The sequence below is a fragment of the Gamsiella multidivaricata genome (genome assembly GCF_025024155.1).
Source record: "Gamsiella multidivaricata strain RSA 2152 chromosome Unknown BC939scaffold_85, whole genome shotgun sequence".
In the NCBI taxonomy this organism is placed as follows: Eukaryota; Fungi; Mortierellomycota; class Mortierellomycetes; order Mortierellales; family Mortierellaceae; genus Gamsiella; species Gamsiella multidivaricata.
The window spans coordinates 85,040-101,576 of record NW_026251793.1 but is presented as its reverse complement, the minus strand read 5'-3'; the positions used below and the strand labels follow the sequence as shown (position 1 = coordinate 101,576).

General features: G+C 49.2%; 2 protein-coding genes across 2 annotated transcripts; one reads left to right on the top strand and one right to left on the bottom strand.

The window, feature by feature from the left end:
- Nucleotides 1–391: 391 nt before the first annotated feature.
- Nucleotides 392–1,894, bottom strand: BC939DRAFT_480869 (GDP-fucose protein O-fucosyltransferase-domain-containing protein; the record flags this gene model as incomplete). The annotated part of the gene is made up of 1 exon (XM_051558976.1): nt 392–1,894. The coding sequence occupies one exon, from the start codon at nt 1,892–1,894 to the stop codon at nt 392–394; it is 1,503 nt and encodes a 500-aa protein (XP_051407870.1).
- An 11,416-nt stretch (nt 1,895–13,310) lies between these two features.
- BC939DRAFT_480868 (uncharacterized protein) lies at nt 13,311–15,380 on the top strand (the record flags this gene model as incomplete). The annotated part of the gene is made up of 1 exon (XM_051558975.1): nt 13,311–15,380. The coding sequence occupies one exon, from the start codon at nt 13,311–13,313 to the stop codon at nt 15,378–15,380; it is 2,070 nt and encodes a 689-aa protein (XP_051407869.1).
- Between the last annotated feature and the right edge of the window lie 1,157 nt (nt 15,381–16,537).

Below are 16,537 nucleotides of genomic sequence, written 5' to 3'. Positions count from 1 at the left end.
GGCCTTGAGGATGATGATGAGGGACCAGGGAAGTAGAAGCTTAGCAGGAACAAGATAAATGTAGTTGTAGATAAGGGGGCGAACCTTGGTCTGCAGCCCAACCCTGATGGAGATAAAAATAACCCATGGCGGTGTCTTCAACCCATCCTATCCCTGAACACACCAGTCTCATACCAGAGCAGCCATCTACACCCATTATCTATCTGACTTCCGCCATCCTTCACAGCTACACTTCGGCATCGTCCTCGTCGGCTTTCTTCTTATAAGCATATTCGTATATTGGTATTTGTCTATGTGGATGCGGATGCGGATATAGATGCGAATGTGGATGCGGATGTGGATGGGCGAGCGTATCGCCATGTCGCCTTTGTGCGTTCGTCCCCTTCATAGTTTACATGTACTCGGCCTGGCGCCCGTGCCAGTCCAGCTGACGAAGTACACCAACTCTCGAAAACGTGCTCATCTGGATACCAACGAAACCTTGCGCGTGTGCCATAAACACCTGGTCTACCATCATCGGTCCGAACACACCCAGTCTCTCGGCCGTACCCATCTGTTCATGATCCAGATAACGCCATCCAAGGTCTGCAAACTTCTTCAGCTCCTCAGGTCGCCTCTCGTTCGTCGCCACAAACACTGGCAGCATCTTGGAGAAATCCATGCTCAGGTTCAGCTTCGACTGCACCACGTCTATTCTCTCCGCAATCTGCTCTGTCGATGGCAGACAGTGCACCATCTTTGGCCCCTGGAAGTTGCCCTCGCAGTACGCTGCAAAGTCTCCTCGTCGCACATGGATCGCAAGGTACTCGTACTCCGGCTCGATCTCCTGCTTTGTCTTGGGATCGACCTTGGGTTCCGGCTTGACCAGATTCTCCTCCATGAAGTCTTCCACAAATGACTCGAGTTCCTCCGTAAAGTGCAAATGCTGTCCGAATCGCTCCCACTCGGACTTGTCCTTGACCATGATCTTGTATGTGTTGGATATGCAGAGGTACTTTTCATCCTTCCGAGGCGCCAACATAGAGGTGATCATCTCCAGCTTGGTGACATCGGCAGCAAGTGGTTCCAGTGTCACATTGAACTTCCATTGCTTCAGAAAGCTTTTGGCAGTAAAATCGATCGTACGCTTCGATCCAAAGCCACAGGTGATCCCGCACTTGAGTTCGCTGAGCTCCGCCTGTTCTGCATCTCTCAGTTGATGGAACTCCACTATCTTGATGCCCGTCAACTCTGTAAACCTGGCCAGGTCCAGGAACTTGGACCACGGCTGGTTCTGCTTGGACTTGTCATGGGACGAGGCAGTGATGGGTGGGATAATCAAAGTGCGACCAAGGGCTTTTGCGACCTCCATTCCGCGGAGCATGCCATAGAACTGATTGGTGATCCCGGCATAAGGTAGGTAGGTCAGATACTTTGTGTCGTGTTTGTCCAGTGTATCTTCGAACGGCCTGGCAACGACCGTCTCTTCTTCTATCTCCTGTTCATTGTCGCTGTTATTGCTTCCTGAGTTTAAAGGTGGGCTCTGCGTGGTATCTTCAGACGAGTCCGCGGCTGCTTTCGAGTCCTGTTCCGGTCTGTCGATGCCTAGATTCTCTGCAGGTCGGGGGAGGGCTGTTCGAGGTCGGCCATTCTGGTATGTACCCTTGTAATCAGGTGTCTGGCAGTCTGAGGAGGATGAATAGGATGCGGAGGTTTGACAGGACAGGGAATCCAGGGAATCGAATCGAGTAAAGGATGAGGAGGTGGTATGGAGGATGAGCATAGACCCGGACGAGACCAGGAGGATCAGGGCGAAGAGGAAGAGGATACGCTGGTGGCTGTGGCACCTTCTTCCGAAGGGGTATTTCGCAGGCAGAGCCAGGATGCGGTTTAATGCCTTTGGCGAGGAGGGCATTTGGCGGCAGGGAGGGGTGTGAAGTGCAGAGGTGAGGCGGCGGAGGGGGAAGTGACGGATTCAGAGATGTCTGCCAGGGTGGGAGTTTTGAAGGAGAAGGAGAGGTGGAAGAGGGAATGGATGAATGGGCGATGGATCTATTTTCGGGGACGGCCGCAGTCTGGGCCCGTCTGTTCTGGATGACATCTTCATGATCTCCCTTCCGTGTCCGATTCATTCTGCGGACAAGGCTGGGACCCTGAGGCTGTTTCGGGTCGCACAACAGGGCTGTTTCACTCGAATGAATTTTCTATTGGTCCGCATTCAACCAATCATGGGCAAGGGAGCGAGGAGGCACCGGGAGGCCCCCCTTTCTACAGATCAACTGGGTCTTTGATAACGAACAAGCTTCTTTTCTTTTTCTTGGTGTACCGGGGCTTCTCCAACACTTCCTCATTGAAGAACCGAGAGTCTCCCCCCCTGTCTACTTATGTCACCCTCCATCCCCAAACGTGCAGCAAACTAAGCAATGATGATATCAGGCAACGACTCTCAGACTGGAAATTTCATGATGTCTAGATCTGCAACAATGACATAAGTCTTGCTATGAAGACAAGGAACCAACGACGCGTATTCAGCCCAATTTTTTTTTTTTTTTGGGAGGTATGAGCAAGAGTAGCATCAGAGGGACCAAATGCACCGACCGATGGAGACGCGCATAGGCCTGGAGAACCAGTAAGATCAAAGCCAGCGAGACGAGACGAGACCTGTGCATGGGAGTCACTATCAGGAAGATTAGAAAGCCATGGCGCGTCGGGGAGAACAGCGCGATGCGTAAATGATCACCACCACCACCGCCACCGCCACCAAACCCCCCCCCTCCCGTTATTGGATTCTGCTCAAAGTCGCATAGCAATGTTAGTGGATCGAGGAGCAGTGAGAGGGTTCGATAGATTCTTAGACGCCGTGGTTCCGTCCACGCACCTTTGCATTATTATAAATGCGCCTAGAGGCACTGCCCTAGTCATCTGCGTCTCCCATCCATCTATCCCTCTTTGATATGAAATATTCCACCACTTACTTCTCCGAGGAGCGCTACAGCGGGAGTGCAAGCGGGCATCTCGATATGTGCTCAGTTAACATTGAGGAGCCCAAGTAAGCGAGGTACTTCCGTCTTCAGTGATCAAAAGTACATGGTGGTCGGGAATGGTTCGGGATCCCAAACCGCGTCCGACTGAATGGAGAATAGAGGTCAGTGTCCACAAGAGAAGCGTGGAGCACGAAGCCCTGTCATGGTCAACTCCATGAATGTTTTTGAGAACTCTTTCTCATGGATTGTTTTCCATTCAACGTCGTGTTTGTGTCACACAAGTGTAGCACGCTGTTCAGGTTGACGTGTAATGCACGAGTCCAAGATATCGTTAGGTTTTTTTTTTTTTTTTTTTTTTTTTTTTGAAAGAGATGGTACCCTGCAACACCAATGACAAACGAACCATGCGCAGCGATCGACGGGGCACCCAGAGTGGCAAGTCGGGGGATGGGGAAGAACCGCTTGCGCGAGGTCTGGAATTTAGTCTTTACGCTGCATCACAGATGTGAAGGGAAGGAGGACGATCCGCAGGGAGTGGAACGACTCGCATTTTTTGCGTTTGAGATCAACAATTGTCCCATTGCATGGCTCACATCTACTTAAAAAGAAAGAAAGAAAGTAATCGCCGATTCTTCTAGATCGAGCAGCACTGCATCGTCATTTTGCAAAGCTGGAGCGTTGTTTGCAGACTTAAGCAATGCGCACACAGCGCGACCTTGCTCTCAAGATGCCGACAATAGACTACCATATGCAATAGAGCCGAGAGATATTCAGGGCAGCTGATTTGTCGTGGGGGACAACGCAGCAAAAAAAAAGCCCACACCAATGGAGCGAGCTCGACTGCGATGTGCATAAGGGCCATTAGGCGAGAATTTATCCTGCCCGTATTGGTACATGCCGTGGATGCTATAATGCCGAGAACAACCAGCCTCTTTCTCGATTTTTACGAATACACACAAAGCTCAAAAAGCTACTTTTCCAGCATGAAACGCGAACTCGTGCCATAGGTTGTTATATTGCGAGAACAGCAGAAGGTTTGATTATTCTAATGAGAACCAATAGACTATGAATTTCGGATAGAACGCGATCCAGAGCGCCAAGTGTCTGCTTTAGATGTCCCGATGATGTGCATTCGTCTCCTCGGAAATAAGGGGCAGCAGCGTTGCCGGAATTATAACCATAGGGAATGGTCATTCACACTCGTATCGAAAACGTTAACAGAGCGCTGCACGTTATTAAGTGGGGAGAAAGTTAGTCTCAGGAGTGGTCGCCATGGACGCGACGGGTGCGTTCGTGGTCCTGCTGGGTGCAAAACTGCCGTCCTCGGAACCTAAAACCAACGGCGCTAGCTACTTGCACCGAAGCTATGCTCAGGATTGACAAGGCCAAGGATAATGAAGCAAAGACGGTCTTGAGCATGGGCGCCATTTGTAATGTGAATGAATAGCTGGGATAGAGGTCAATCGCGTTGTTTTACTACCTTGGATTGCTCGCGAGGAAAAAAAAAAAAAGAAGTTCAAACTGCGATTGTCCTTCAGGCGGATGATAGACCATTTATGAGACAGACGCTGTGCAGTAACTGGTGTTATTGGTGGCTAGTCTACCTTTGGGTTCCTGAGATAATAACTGTCAGAACATGCTACATTACGCAGCAACACAAAAAAAAAACTGCTCTACACGGATCGTATGGAATGAGGGCACCAACAACGTTAGTCTTGTACAGACATGCATTTCGTTCAGGTATGACAGCAACGGTCGTGGCCCAGCAAACATGGTGATACAATTTTGTTTTTTTATTCATTTCCTTCGAGACATGCCCAGCCTCTCTCTTTTCTGCACATCTCCCAAAAAAATTTTCAATTGCAGCTTTTTGCCACCTGGAGATGTAAGCGCCCATGTTGTTGTTGAACCTCTCCAACTTTATTTGACTACGGATGAGATACTCCTTAGTCTTTCACACCATTCCTTGATAGAGTGGCTATCTATCCAAGGACTCTATGAAGAGCGCTTCAAACTTTTTTTTTTTTTTTTTTTTTGCAATTGATAGGAGCAATAAACTAGGACTAATTGACTAATCGAATTAGGACGCGATTAAGGACGTTGGACATGCTGATGTTGCGCCGTCGCTTCTTAAACGCCAAACGATCCCAAGCAAACCATACACATCGTAGAAATCTGAATAGTCGTCCACGGTCTCGTGAGGAGGGAAAAAAAAAAACCATTGACCACGGGCTGCACGTCGTTGAATGGAAAAAATTATTCTCATGAGCAATAGTCGCGGACGCAATAGGCACATTAGTGATCCTGCTGTGCATCAGATCGCCAGTTCCGAAGTCTAGTCCACTATCGCTGGCATCTTTGAGCCAAGGCAATCTTTAAGGTCCGCAAAGTCAATCTCAAAAATTAAGACCAATGAGCCAGAGAAGCAAGGAGCGACTTGAACATAGGGGCCATTAGTGAGGAGAATAGAAAAAAAAAAGTGGAGGATATTTCCCAGTGTCGAGGCTGCTTGCTGAAACAAGAACCGGGTGTCGTCTTTCATCTACCAAAGGCCATTTTGTCTTTCATAAGGAAGACAGAGGTCCTGATCTGGAAAAGTCGTGTTAAGATGCAGCAACAGATTGGTTTGTCTTGATACGACTGATAAAGCGGCTCGAGTTTGGGCGTTTGGGCGGCTAAGCTTCAGGATGCTAACCCAGTTTGGCAGAGCAATTGGTCAGCTCAAGCTCCGCGGACCAGGGCAGGTATCCGACGCGTGGGTATGGACGCATGCCAGTAAATACCCTCGTGATTCTACGTACGAACAGAGGCAGAAGAGCTGAGAACCCAGAGGAATAGATGGATAGTATGTACATGTAGTGATTGTTTGAGCACCGTGATACAAGAAAAAAAGAACATGGTAGGGCAAGAGGAGCGCTTGTGGCATGCACAACAGAGATGCATGCAAGTTGGCAAACCATAGTGGGACCATGACCCGTGAAATCCGCCGTGCCATGCGGCCTTTGTGCACCGCGTTACAATTGTTACTTGGTTCAAAAAGAAGGGATGGACATAGACTACATCATCGCAGATGCCTTATTTCTATACACTGTGCTTATACTCTTTTTCAGTCCATCTGATGTCCCCTAGCGACTCCCCCTGCCTGTGATGCATCACTTTCAGAGAGAGAGAGAGAGAGAAGCAGTAAATTGCTCTCTTAGTCACCCTTACAGGACAATTGGGATGTAATTCGATTGAGTCCATGGATGGCAATAATTGCGGATTATTCAAGCGACATACATCTCCAAGTCGCAATTCCGGTTGCAGCTGCAATTATGGTTGTGTGCGTAAATAAAAGAAAAGAGAGAGAGAGAGAGTGGCGATAAAGAAAAGGTGCAGTACCGCAATGAGGCGTATGACTAGACCTACGATAGCGGCTCTCAAAACTTTCGTACAACGAAGTTGTCCTTTCTGCACACGGTGGCCCAAGCTCAATGAGCTCCTCTGGTCAAGCCCAATTACGACGGGCATTGTACGCCTTCCCGTTCTATTGCACAAACATCATCGGAGGGCGCTTCGGTGCTTTTTTTTTACTAGTACAGACTCTCGGGTCCTCGACTGAAAATACCTTATGCTAGATGGCATGGCATGGCATGGAGACTGCATGCGTCGCTCTGCTGCATCCTTTTCTTTTTTTTTTCTTCTTTTTTTTTTTTTTTTTTTTGGACATCACGCCAGAGCCTGCCACGTTAGATCCCACCCCCATCAGCATGGTTTTTGTGTTCTATTGTTTCTGAATATTTACTACCGCAGACTATGGCTCAACTGCAGAGCGATACAGAAGAGAGGAGATGCAGATTGAGGAATAGAGAAGGCGCGCGACAATCACGCAGGGTGCGATCATCCCTGCCTTACTTCCGCAGCGATTCAATCAGCCATTCGCATTCGCGCGCAACGCCTCGTGTCAGTAATCTGTACGCCCATCCTCTTTTTCCTCTTCTTCGCGTGTCAAATACCTCATAGTACCGTACAGACGTGTGTTACACTTTGTGGGACCTGCCTTGAGTGCTCTGTTACTAAAAGAAGATTTGCTCCTAGTCTATGCGCTCTATGCGCTCTATGCTGCAGCACGATTTCAACAGCTCAGTTGTGAGGCCTACTCGTATGGAGGATGCCTAACCTTCATGCCATCTATCCCATAGGTTCATCTTCCTGGCGGTTGCGCGCCCTCCCTCCCTCCCCAACAGTCCCCTCCTCTCTTCTGATTATCGAGTCAAGAAAGGAAAAGTTCTTTTCCCGCCACTTTTTCTGTTTTTCCCATTGCCAGACTTTTTTTCTTCCTGTTCCATGCCGCGGGTCCATTTTGTATTATGGAATGTGTGCGTATGTTGTTCTATGCATGTCCGAGATTGGGTCGTCCGACAACGGGGGAGGGGTAAATGACGCGGTTGGCCTGGAAGTTTTTTTTGTGGGACCATCCCGGTGAACCTAACCCTTTTCTGGTAGGCCATTGTCTGTTTTCCTTTCCCTGATAGAAAAAATAAATAAATAAATAAATAAATAAATAAATAAATAAAAAGTCTGATCCAACAGGCGGGAAAAAAATTTAACGTGCATGTCCGTTGAGGGGGGGAGAGAGCTGCATGGGACCGAGAGACTACACGGTTACATCGAACAGAGTACAAGAACCGAGTTCAGGTACGAGCACGAAGCACACGCACACGAATACCGCGGATATCCTCGAATTTCGTAATAGGACATATATGCTTATTGAACATGTACACGTTTGGGGTAGCTAATAAGGGTATTCTTTGGACTGTAGCCTATTGTACACCTTGATGGGATCGGGCTTCACTCATCGTTGGCTGCGTCAGGCGCAGTGTCCGTTAAACAAACAAAGCTGCGTACACTGTTTTGGCATCCTATGTTTGTACACGAAAAAAAAAAAAAAATAAGAAAAAAAAAAGTCGCCGAGAACGAGTCAAAGCATTAGCAATAAACAATTACCGGAAGCATCATCAGTCAGGAAACAGGTACTGTGTCTACGGCGCTGAGGGGGGTGCGCAGGGAGGGGGAGGCATATCCAAAGGCATGCACAGGGCAATGTTGCGATTGGTCAAAAGCGCCTCCGTAATCGGACAACTACAGCACCATGAGATGCTGGACGCCGATCGACTATGTATCATTCAAAGCGCGGGAACTACCGAATAATGATAGTTCCATAAAAGAAGCCGCCCCAACCAGGACAGTATCTCCTACTATCTCGACTCTTTGGCCCTTACGCCTTTGTCCGGAGCCATCGACAGATGCTTGAACCTAAGACGGATATGAAGAGCGATTGGTAGTAGGGATCACGCTTTCTGTAATAAACGGAACTCCATGCGGTACCAGTAGCAAGATATGTGAAGGAGGGGGAAAAAAATGTATGCAGATTTATGGTTCTATTCAATTCGATGCATGGGAAAAGGTGTGAATGGACTGGCGGGAAGATGTCCGGCTCACGTCTGTAATGTCTGCCATACTGGAGACAGTGGAAGCTATAGTCAACACACACCAGACCAAGAATAGTCGCGGGAGGCAAGCATTAGGATAGTCAGGCGCGCCTTCCTTTTGCTCTAGTGCGAGCATCCCAAGCTAGAGAGGACGCATTCTCTAAAATGAGAAGACGCATTCTCTAAAATTATCCCTTCTCCAATCCATGATCGAAAAGAAAAATGCGCAATGCAAAGGGACGGAAGGAGAATGCTCCTGATTTCCATCGAGAGGTTGTTGTTCGTTGGTGTGCCGTCGATGGTTATTAATGCATGAATCGGGACCAAAGGCAACGCCGGCCAGTGCGGGTGTTACTTCACAGCTCGTCTCTCAAATCCAGTCTTTCCAAGAGTCGCCCTGAGTTCCCATCCCAGGTTCTAGCCTCGAGTTCTCACCCCTCCTTCTCCCAATGCGCGCCTAAATTACAATGGACCCCTGTGATTATGCTGGGACAACCCTGGGCTGCTAGTAATTCCTATGGTTTCCGTAATGTGCTACCCTTGTCTAAATTTTTTTCCCGCCTTTTCACTTGTTCGGTCAGTCATGCTTACCGTGTTTGTGGTGCATCATTCAAATTAAGCACATTAAACAAGGCAAAACACCTTGGACGATGGGTACAAACGGAAGGAAAGAGTTGGGTCGACAGTATCGATGAAGGTGCTCGTTGTTATTGCGCGGGAAATGTCAGAGTTATTGCGCATGCTATCGCTGCCGGATACACGGTTAGCATAGTTGCTTCGACGTGGGTACGTCTCCAATCGATGGGTAAACAACAACAACGACAACGACAACAACAATAGTCTAACAGAGTGCACATGATGACCCAAACCTTTGTGAATCATGCGAGAAAAAGAAGGCTTCGTGCCAGGAGGATAGGAGATTGAAATAAACGTGCTGGGAGAGCGTCAGCGGGTATTTTCCCGCCAGTTTTATTATCGCGAATATCCCTTGAGGAGCCCTCCCCTTTGACAAACCATCGTGGGAGGGGTCCGGAAGGGGGGAGGAAGAGCCAAACGGAAGTCGCCACTTGGTCCTGGTGGTTTGTCATCCTAACCTGCCTGACCGCCCGATCCTTCTTTCCTGCTGCTACAAGTCGCGCGCTTTACTATACGGCCGAAGAAAGAATCCATGATGTGATGTCCACTGGGTCGGAAAAGGAATACTCAACTCTATTGGTCTCTTGTTGGGGGCACCGTACTGTACCCACCATCCCATGCAAGGTACTCCATCGCTCACGACCTATGTGCTCCTTTTAATTCTTCCGCGGAGCACAGCTGTGTAATCCTGCAGCCATTGACGGTTTTTATATTTTTATTTTTGCTGTTGTACATCACCACAGCAATCCAGGGTGGCCCCAGGGCCTGGAGTGATAGCTGTGCAATGTTTCGTCTGCTGAATCCGCATGAACCAGGGCAATAAGAAAAAAAAATCAACCAGACAGTTACTGTACTTTTCGCTGTTCAATTCGACCTTGAGTTCCGCTGTTGGCGGGCGTAAGTCTACTTGAGGTCCATGGTTATTTAACCAGATGCGGCACTCTACAAGACTTAGTGAATACAATGGAGACGCTCAGGCCATTCCAATGAAGTATTCTAGATATTTTTTCCCGCCCGTAAAGTGTTCCTCCTGTCTTTCGATTCCTGTTTTTGACGCGTTTTTGTTTAGATCGTCCAGTTACACTGTAACGATTTATTTTGGCGGGAGGTCGTGGAAAGAATGGTCGTGCCATTTCAAAATGTCTGTTGTGCTTCTTTCTACGCTGATTAGGCCCGGATTGAGCTTCGTGTAACAGGGACAGCATGTTGCCAAGTCCACGCTGGGAGATTATGCATGTGGGCCGTCCAAATCCACAAAGGCACGATAGTAGTATCGTAGTGGTCCCGTCGCCATGCTTGGTCAACGAGAGCCTCTTCCCAAACCTAATCAAGAATGCAATTCAGAAAGTTGATCCCTGGCTACACAAAAGAATCGCTCTGTGCCCGTACCTGGACCGTCCGTTGAACCTCTCACTTCCAGTGTTCCTTTCCGTTGCTTCTACAGTAGAATGGGCTTCATTTGAGAATGACCATCACCCAACCTACAATACTCAGATCACCCACTCAAATTCGGCTATTGCTGCCATGACAGAGGTCACTCCAGGGATCTCCGCGTACTTTATGTTTGTTTGTTGCTTGCATTGTGCTTGGCGCCTTCCATATCTGAGTCACCCATGATGGCACTATACTTGTAACAATTGAGGGACATTTTACTTTCTTAGTCGTGGAAGGCACAGAAGGACGGTCGACATCTTGCATATACCCTTGGTGTTTCCTTGGAATCGTGAGCCGTATTCGCGCCATGGGCTTACTGTGAGCATAACTATGACTGCAGCCTTTCGTCCTTGTGCTCCCCAACAATCTTTTTTCGTATTCACGTTTTTTTTTCTGTGTCCGCCTTCCTCCGTCAGTCCCACAGCAATCGGGCTCGTGGAGGTGGCGGGACAGATGATTACGAGTGAATAAATGACAATTTATTGAGATGACGCCCAGTTGTATGGAGGGTACTATGTCGAATGGCTACTTGACCCTTGATATCTACAAGGATGCTCATTCGTGCCTCTAAAGAGGCGAGGGCAGGAGGAGATTCGAGTTTGAGTGCAGTACCAAGTTTAGCTGCAGACATAGGAGGAACCTGCAGCTTACGAACTCAAAGAGCTGTATGCAATTAAATATTTGCCGCCCTTTTCTTATAGTGTATTGGTTCAACCAGGGGTAAGACCGCTGTATAACATCAAAGGCTAGGCGTATATTTTTCTTTAAGAGGCATACCTTTATTCTATTTTGAATGTATGATCATTCTAATTGTTTCTTCGAAGACCTCTCATGGCCCTTTGCTAGTTTTGTTTTCTTTTGTTGGTTGTTGTGTGCCGTTGGCAAAATGTGTGATGACAATTGAATAGGATGCTTATTTAGTAAACACGGTTTGCTGCAGCGTGCGCAGACCTGCAAATTGGCGGGAGTACAAACAATTGCAGAAACTAGAAACTAGCAGAGCGCGGAGGTCAATTCACGTTCTTTGACATCGGTCCTTGGGACACGCACCGATTGCAGACAAGCTGTATCTGCGAGCCAATACACAAGCACATACACACATGCTACATAGTACTAAACAATAGTCTGCATCATCAACAATGCAGCAATGCAACAATCAGGTATTTAGTTGCATTCAGTGGTGTACAACCTGCATTCTTTGGCGAACATCAGATCTGTCGTCGCTTCAGACAATTGAGTCTTTGTTGCTGTAGATATCGCACCATATTTGGGCTGCACGAAGGGTTGAGTGGTGTGTCGAAGAAGGGTAGGGGGGGACACGGCAGGATTGCTCTGGGACGCATTTAGTTCCTGAAGCCACACTGGACATGTCTAAAGGGAGTTGGGGCTGTCGAGGGGGCGTGTCAGAAATGGAGGAGGGATGTAGGGCATCAACGTGTTCTCAATGGCTCATTTAGCCCAGACAATCAAATCAATTCGCCTCTCCCTTTCGAAATAACTCATTTTCCCAATTCTCCAAGCAGGAATGGAGTCTAACGACCACGACCATTTATTACCATTCACTCACTTCAATATAGGAAATATAAGCAGAATAAGTTAGAACAGGCACAATAGGAAGCGAGCCAGTAGAGTATTCGGCCCTGAACCCCAGACCAGATTATAGAGACTACTGTAACAGTACTTATTCGTGTCCACGATCTTCAGTTTGTCGATCAGCCGTCCTTGTCTTCTCCTCCGTTTACCGTCCAGCCTCGCTTCCCCTTATAAAGCGAGCATACCCACCATCTTTTTTCTTTTATCTCCTCACAGAAACCCCCCCCTCCCCCTTCCTCTCGCTCGCGCGCTTTCCCGCCCTCGCACCCTCGCATTCGCTCTCTTTCTTCTCTCCCCCGCTCAATCTCTTGCTCTCGATCTCTCCCTCTCTTCCCTCCCCTCCCTCGGCGCTCTCCGCAACAGCACGTACACGCATTACACAAACATCCTATCCCACTTCTGCACACATCCTCACGCGCTCACCCACAGAAGCCAAACCCCTTCCGGCCGTCTATTCTTTTCGCTCTTTCTATTCTTTCCTATACATATTTTCCCACACAGTCTACACTATTGATTCCGGCACTCGAACCATCCGACGGACTGAAATAAACGCAAGTAAAATAGAATAAAGTAAGATATCCCTCCCCCTTCCTCTCTTCCCTGGGCCCCCTTCCCAATTGCCGCCTGTGCACCCTCCTCAACCAACCACCACTGTGCTCGATGTCCTATATAAGGTCCAAGGCGCCCCCTCTTCTCCCTCCTTTCCTACTCGTCAATCTTCGCTGTGTCACACATCTGTGTTTGGTACGGAAGATATTTTTTTTTCGTTCCCCACCCGCTTCGCCTCTCTCTCCTCCCAATTTCCGCGCACACAAACACAAACAAAGCACAGCGTCGAGACCCCTGGCCAAAAAAAAATAATCAAAAATCAAAAAATCGAACACCATCCAAAAGGTGTGCGACGCTAATCTTCTCTTTCTTTTTTCTCAACAGCCAGACTACATCTACGCCTTCACCTATACCTGTACCTACACGCTCCCGAACCAGACTGAAGGCACCACTCAAGGCATCGAACTCTTCCAACACACTGCTCTGAACACCCTTGCCGCATTCCAGTCGCGTCTTCCCATCTGCGATCCTTCCCATCTTCCACCACCACCTCACCCTTCATTACGATATCTCTTTACCGTAACATCACAGCAGCATTAATCAACGCTTCTGCTGTCTCTGAATACCATACCCTCGTGAGCATTACACACACGCACACATTCCGATGACATCCACAGCAAGCTTTTCCCTTTCCGAGCCTCAGCCTTACGACTCGCTTCCAGTAATGAACGATCTCGATGCCGCCATGGCAGTGTTCGATGATTTTCGATACAGCATCCCATCAGAATATAGTTCACCAGAACAAGACCTCTCCAGTCCAATGTTCTCTTCAGCATCTTCCTCACCAGACGGCCGGCTTAATGAGGTCGACGCGTTCTCTATGGATTTTTTTGCCCAGCATGACCTCAACTTTGGGTCGTCTGAAGCCGCATCACATCTCAATATGCTCTCCGGCCCTGGTCCATCGGCAGGGCCTGACTCGATGAAGTTGGAAAACGGACCATCATTCGATGACCCCTCCCTTTCCACAACCAAGCCCGAGATGAAGTCGCACACTGAGTCCCGTTTGTCCTCGGTTAAGCCAGTACCCAAGCCGCTGAATCTGGACCTAGCCGCGTCCATGTCCATGACAACGACGGATTCCCCATCGCCTACGCAGTCTGCCTCGCCCTTTTCGTCCATCCCTTCTTCACCTACATCCCCTTCGTACGAAGATGCTCCTACGCCCGTAGTGGCCTGTAGTAATTGCAAGCGGTCCCACGTCAAGTGCGACCACGGACGTCCCTGCCTGACCTGCCTCAAGCATCCGTTGAAAGCTGCTACTTGCCGCGACGCCGTCCCCAAAACAAGAGGACGTCCAAAGGGTGGCAGCAAAGCAGCGGCGGTCGATGCCATGGTCGCGGCCATGATGCAGCAGCACCCGGGCTTCCCGCCATACGCAACTGGTCCATTCCTCCATCTCCATGGTCAGCCAGACCAACCTCTCCCTCAGGGGTTGGGCCGCCAGCGTGCCATGTCCTTCCCGCACATCTCGCCTTTTGCCATGCAACAAGAGCAGCTGCAACACCAGGAGATGCTGATGCGTCAGCATGAGCACCGTCCTCAGTACCATCAACGTGCGGTATCTAACGGCCATATCCCAATGCATGGTCCTGCGGTTGAATTTCGTCAAGCCGTCCAACCTGCGTGGGGTGCTCCTGCTCCTGGTGTTCCTGAAATGGGACCCATTGCCGAAATACCATCGGCTCCCGCACATCCTTCGGTCGCGTACACCTCTCCTGCCTTGGATGCCTACGAGCTCCAGCAGCTTCAGCGCCACCGCCAAGAGGTCCAGCAGCTGATGGAGCAGGGAAAAAACTCCCTTCCATCACCCGTCTCCCAGCCCTCCACGCCGGTGACTCCGCACGATATGGGAATGACTCGATCTATGAGCGACCATTTTGGAGGTGCTCGGGCTCCTGTTCGGCATCTTCGCAGCGAGCATCACCATCCGTTCATGCAGCAGCATCCACAGCGTCGTCAGAGACCGCACCTGGGCCAGCACCTCACCCTCATGATTCCAAGCACTCCACACGGCACCCGAAGAGTCGTCTCTGCGGGACCCAGCCCTGTCTCTGCCACCTTCCCGGTCTCCCCGGCGGCCTTCCCAGCATCGCCCACAGCGATGCTCTCGCCCCCAGCATCGCTTCATTCTCCAACTCAGGCGTACCACCATCATCGCCATCACTCCCATCACTCGGTCCATCTTCAGCAGCCACCGCTGTCACCCATGGCCCATGGCCCTGTCGCTCATGGCGATGGTACCAGCCTGGAGAGCCAGCACATGGCGCATCTGCTGCTCCAGGAGCTCGAGATCAAGCACGACCTCGAAATGTATGAGCAGCAAGGGTACCAGAAGCAACAAGAGCTCGCTCGCATCAACATGCAGAAGATGAAGTTGCAGCAACAGCAACAGCATTTCCTGCTCGAGCAGCAGCAACACGGTCCTATTTGTGCCCAGACCCAGCAGCAGCACCAGCTGGCGCTCGAGCGGTTCGCACAGCTGCAACAGCAGCAGTACCAGCAGCACCAGGCTGCTTTCCAGCATGAACATCAAGGCCGAGTCCGGTTCCATCGCAGACCATCTCTGCAGATTGGATTGACGACCCCAGGCATGTCACCAATGGCGCTAACCAGTGCTTCGGGCCCGCTGTCGACCGTTCATGACGAAGAGATGGTCGGCATCGAGGGGTAGATATCCGCGCGTCAATTGCCATTCGTTTTTTCTTCTCATTTCTTTCTTTGTTACTTGCTGTATTCATAAGTTTCATATCATACCCATTCATTGTCTTTTTTTTTTTTTTTTTTTGCCTTTGTGTTTTTTGAAGTTCCTTCTGCATTAGTCTTTTTTCCCTCGTACATAATAAATATAATGCATTCCCACTCTATGCATCTCAGTATCGAGAACAAAGATGATGATGAAAACGAAGTGGGAATGAGAGTATTTGAGTAGATTGGACAGTAACGAGTTCATCTCTTGTGCCATGACTCAAAGTGAAAAAAAAAAGGGAATTTCGGTCCGCACCATGGGGTGAAATGCTACCATAAACCTTCAGTTTAAACCATCAACCATCTCCTAGAAAAAAAAAAAAAAAAAAAAAAAAAACGGCTACCCGCCAAGTTAAATCGTCCTGGGGCTTGGGATTTTTCGCGCCAAAAAAAAAGTATGCGCTCTCGCCAAGGATTGTTACACCGCCGGCTGCGTAACGCAGTACAGTCCTCTGTCCCCCGAAGAGCCGTGTACAAGGTTAACGGAACCAAACAAACATTAATCCGCGATTCCACACCACGCCACTTACTCGTCGAGCTCTGTCTCCCGCCGTTACTTTTCGCTCTATCCAAAGGCGCCCAGCCATGTCAGGATGTGGACTTGCTCCAACGCGTTATCGTCCCGCTGAAGTCCGATCAGCCAACATCGTTCGTTCGTTCGTATTTTTTTTTTTTTTTTTTTTTGGCGATATTCTTGGTGAATGCCCTATAAGGCAGCTGTGAAATATAGTCTAATCGCTAGTCGAGTGGACATCTCACTCGCCAGAGATCAACTATGCCTTTGTCCAAGGTCTTGTCAGTGATAGTATGTACAAAGTAACCGTACGTGTCAGTGGATGTTCTTCTTTTTCAAAGGCCTCTCTGTTACAGTTACACCATGACAACAAGATAACTGAATCAGCTGGAGGCGCTACAGCTACTTGATCCGGATGCGATACAGCCTGTCGTCCGATGCATGCGTCCGACTCTCTCTCTCTCTCTCTCTTTCTCTCTCTCTCTCTCTCTCTCTCTCTCTCTCTCTCTCTCTCTCTCTCTCTCTCTCTCTCTCTCTTCTCTCTCTCTCTCTCTCTCTCTCTCTCTCTC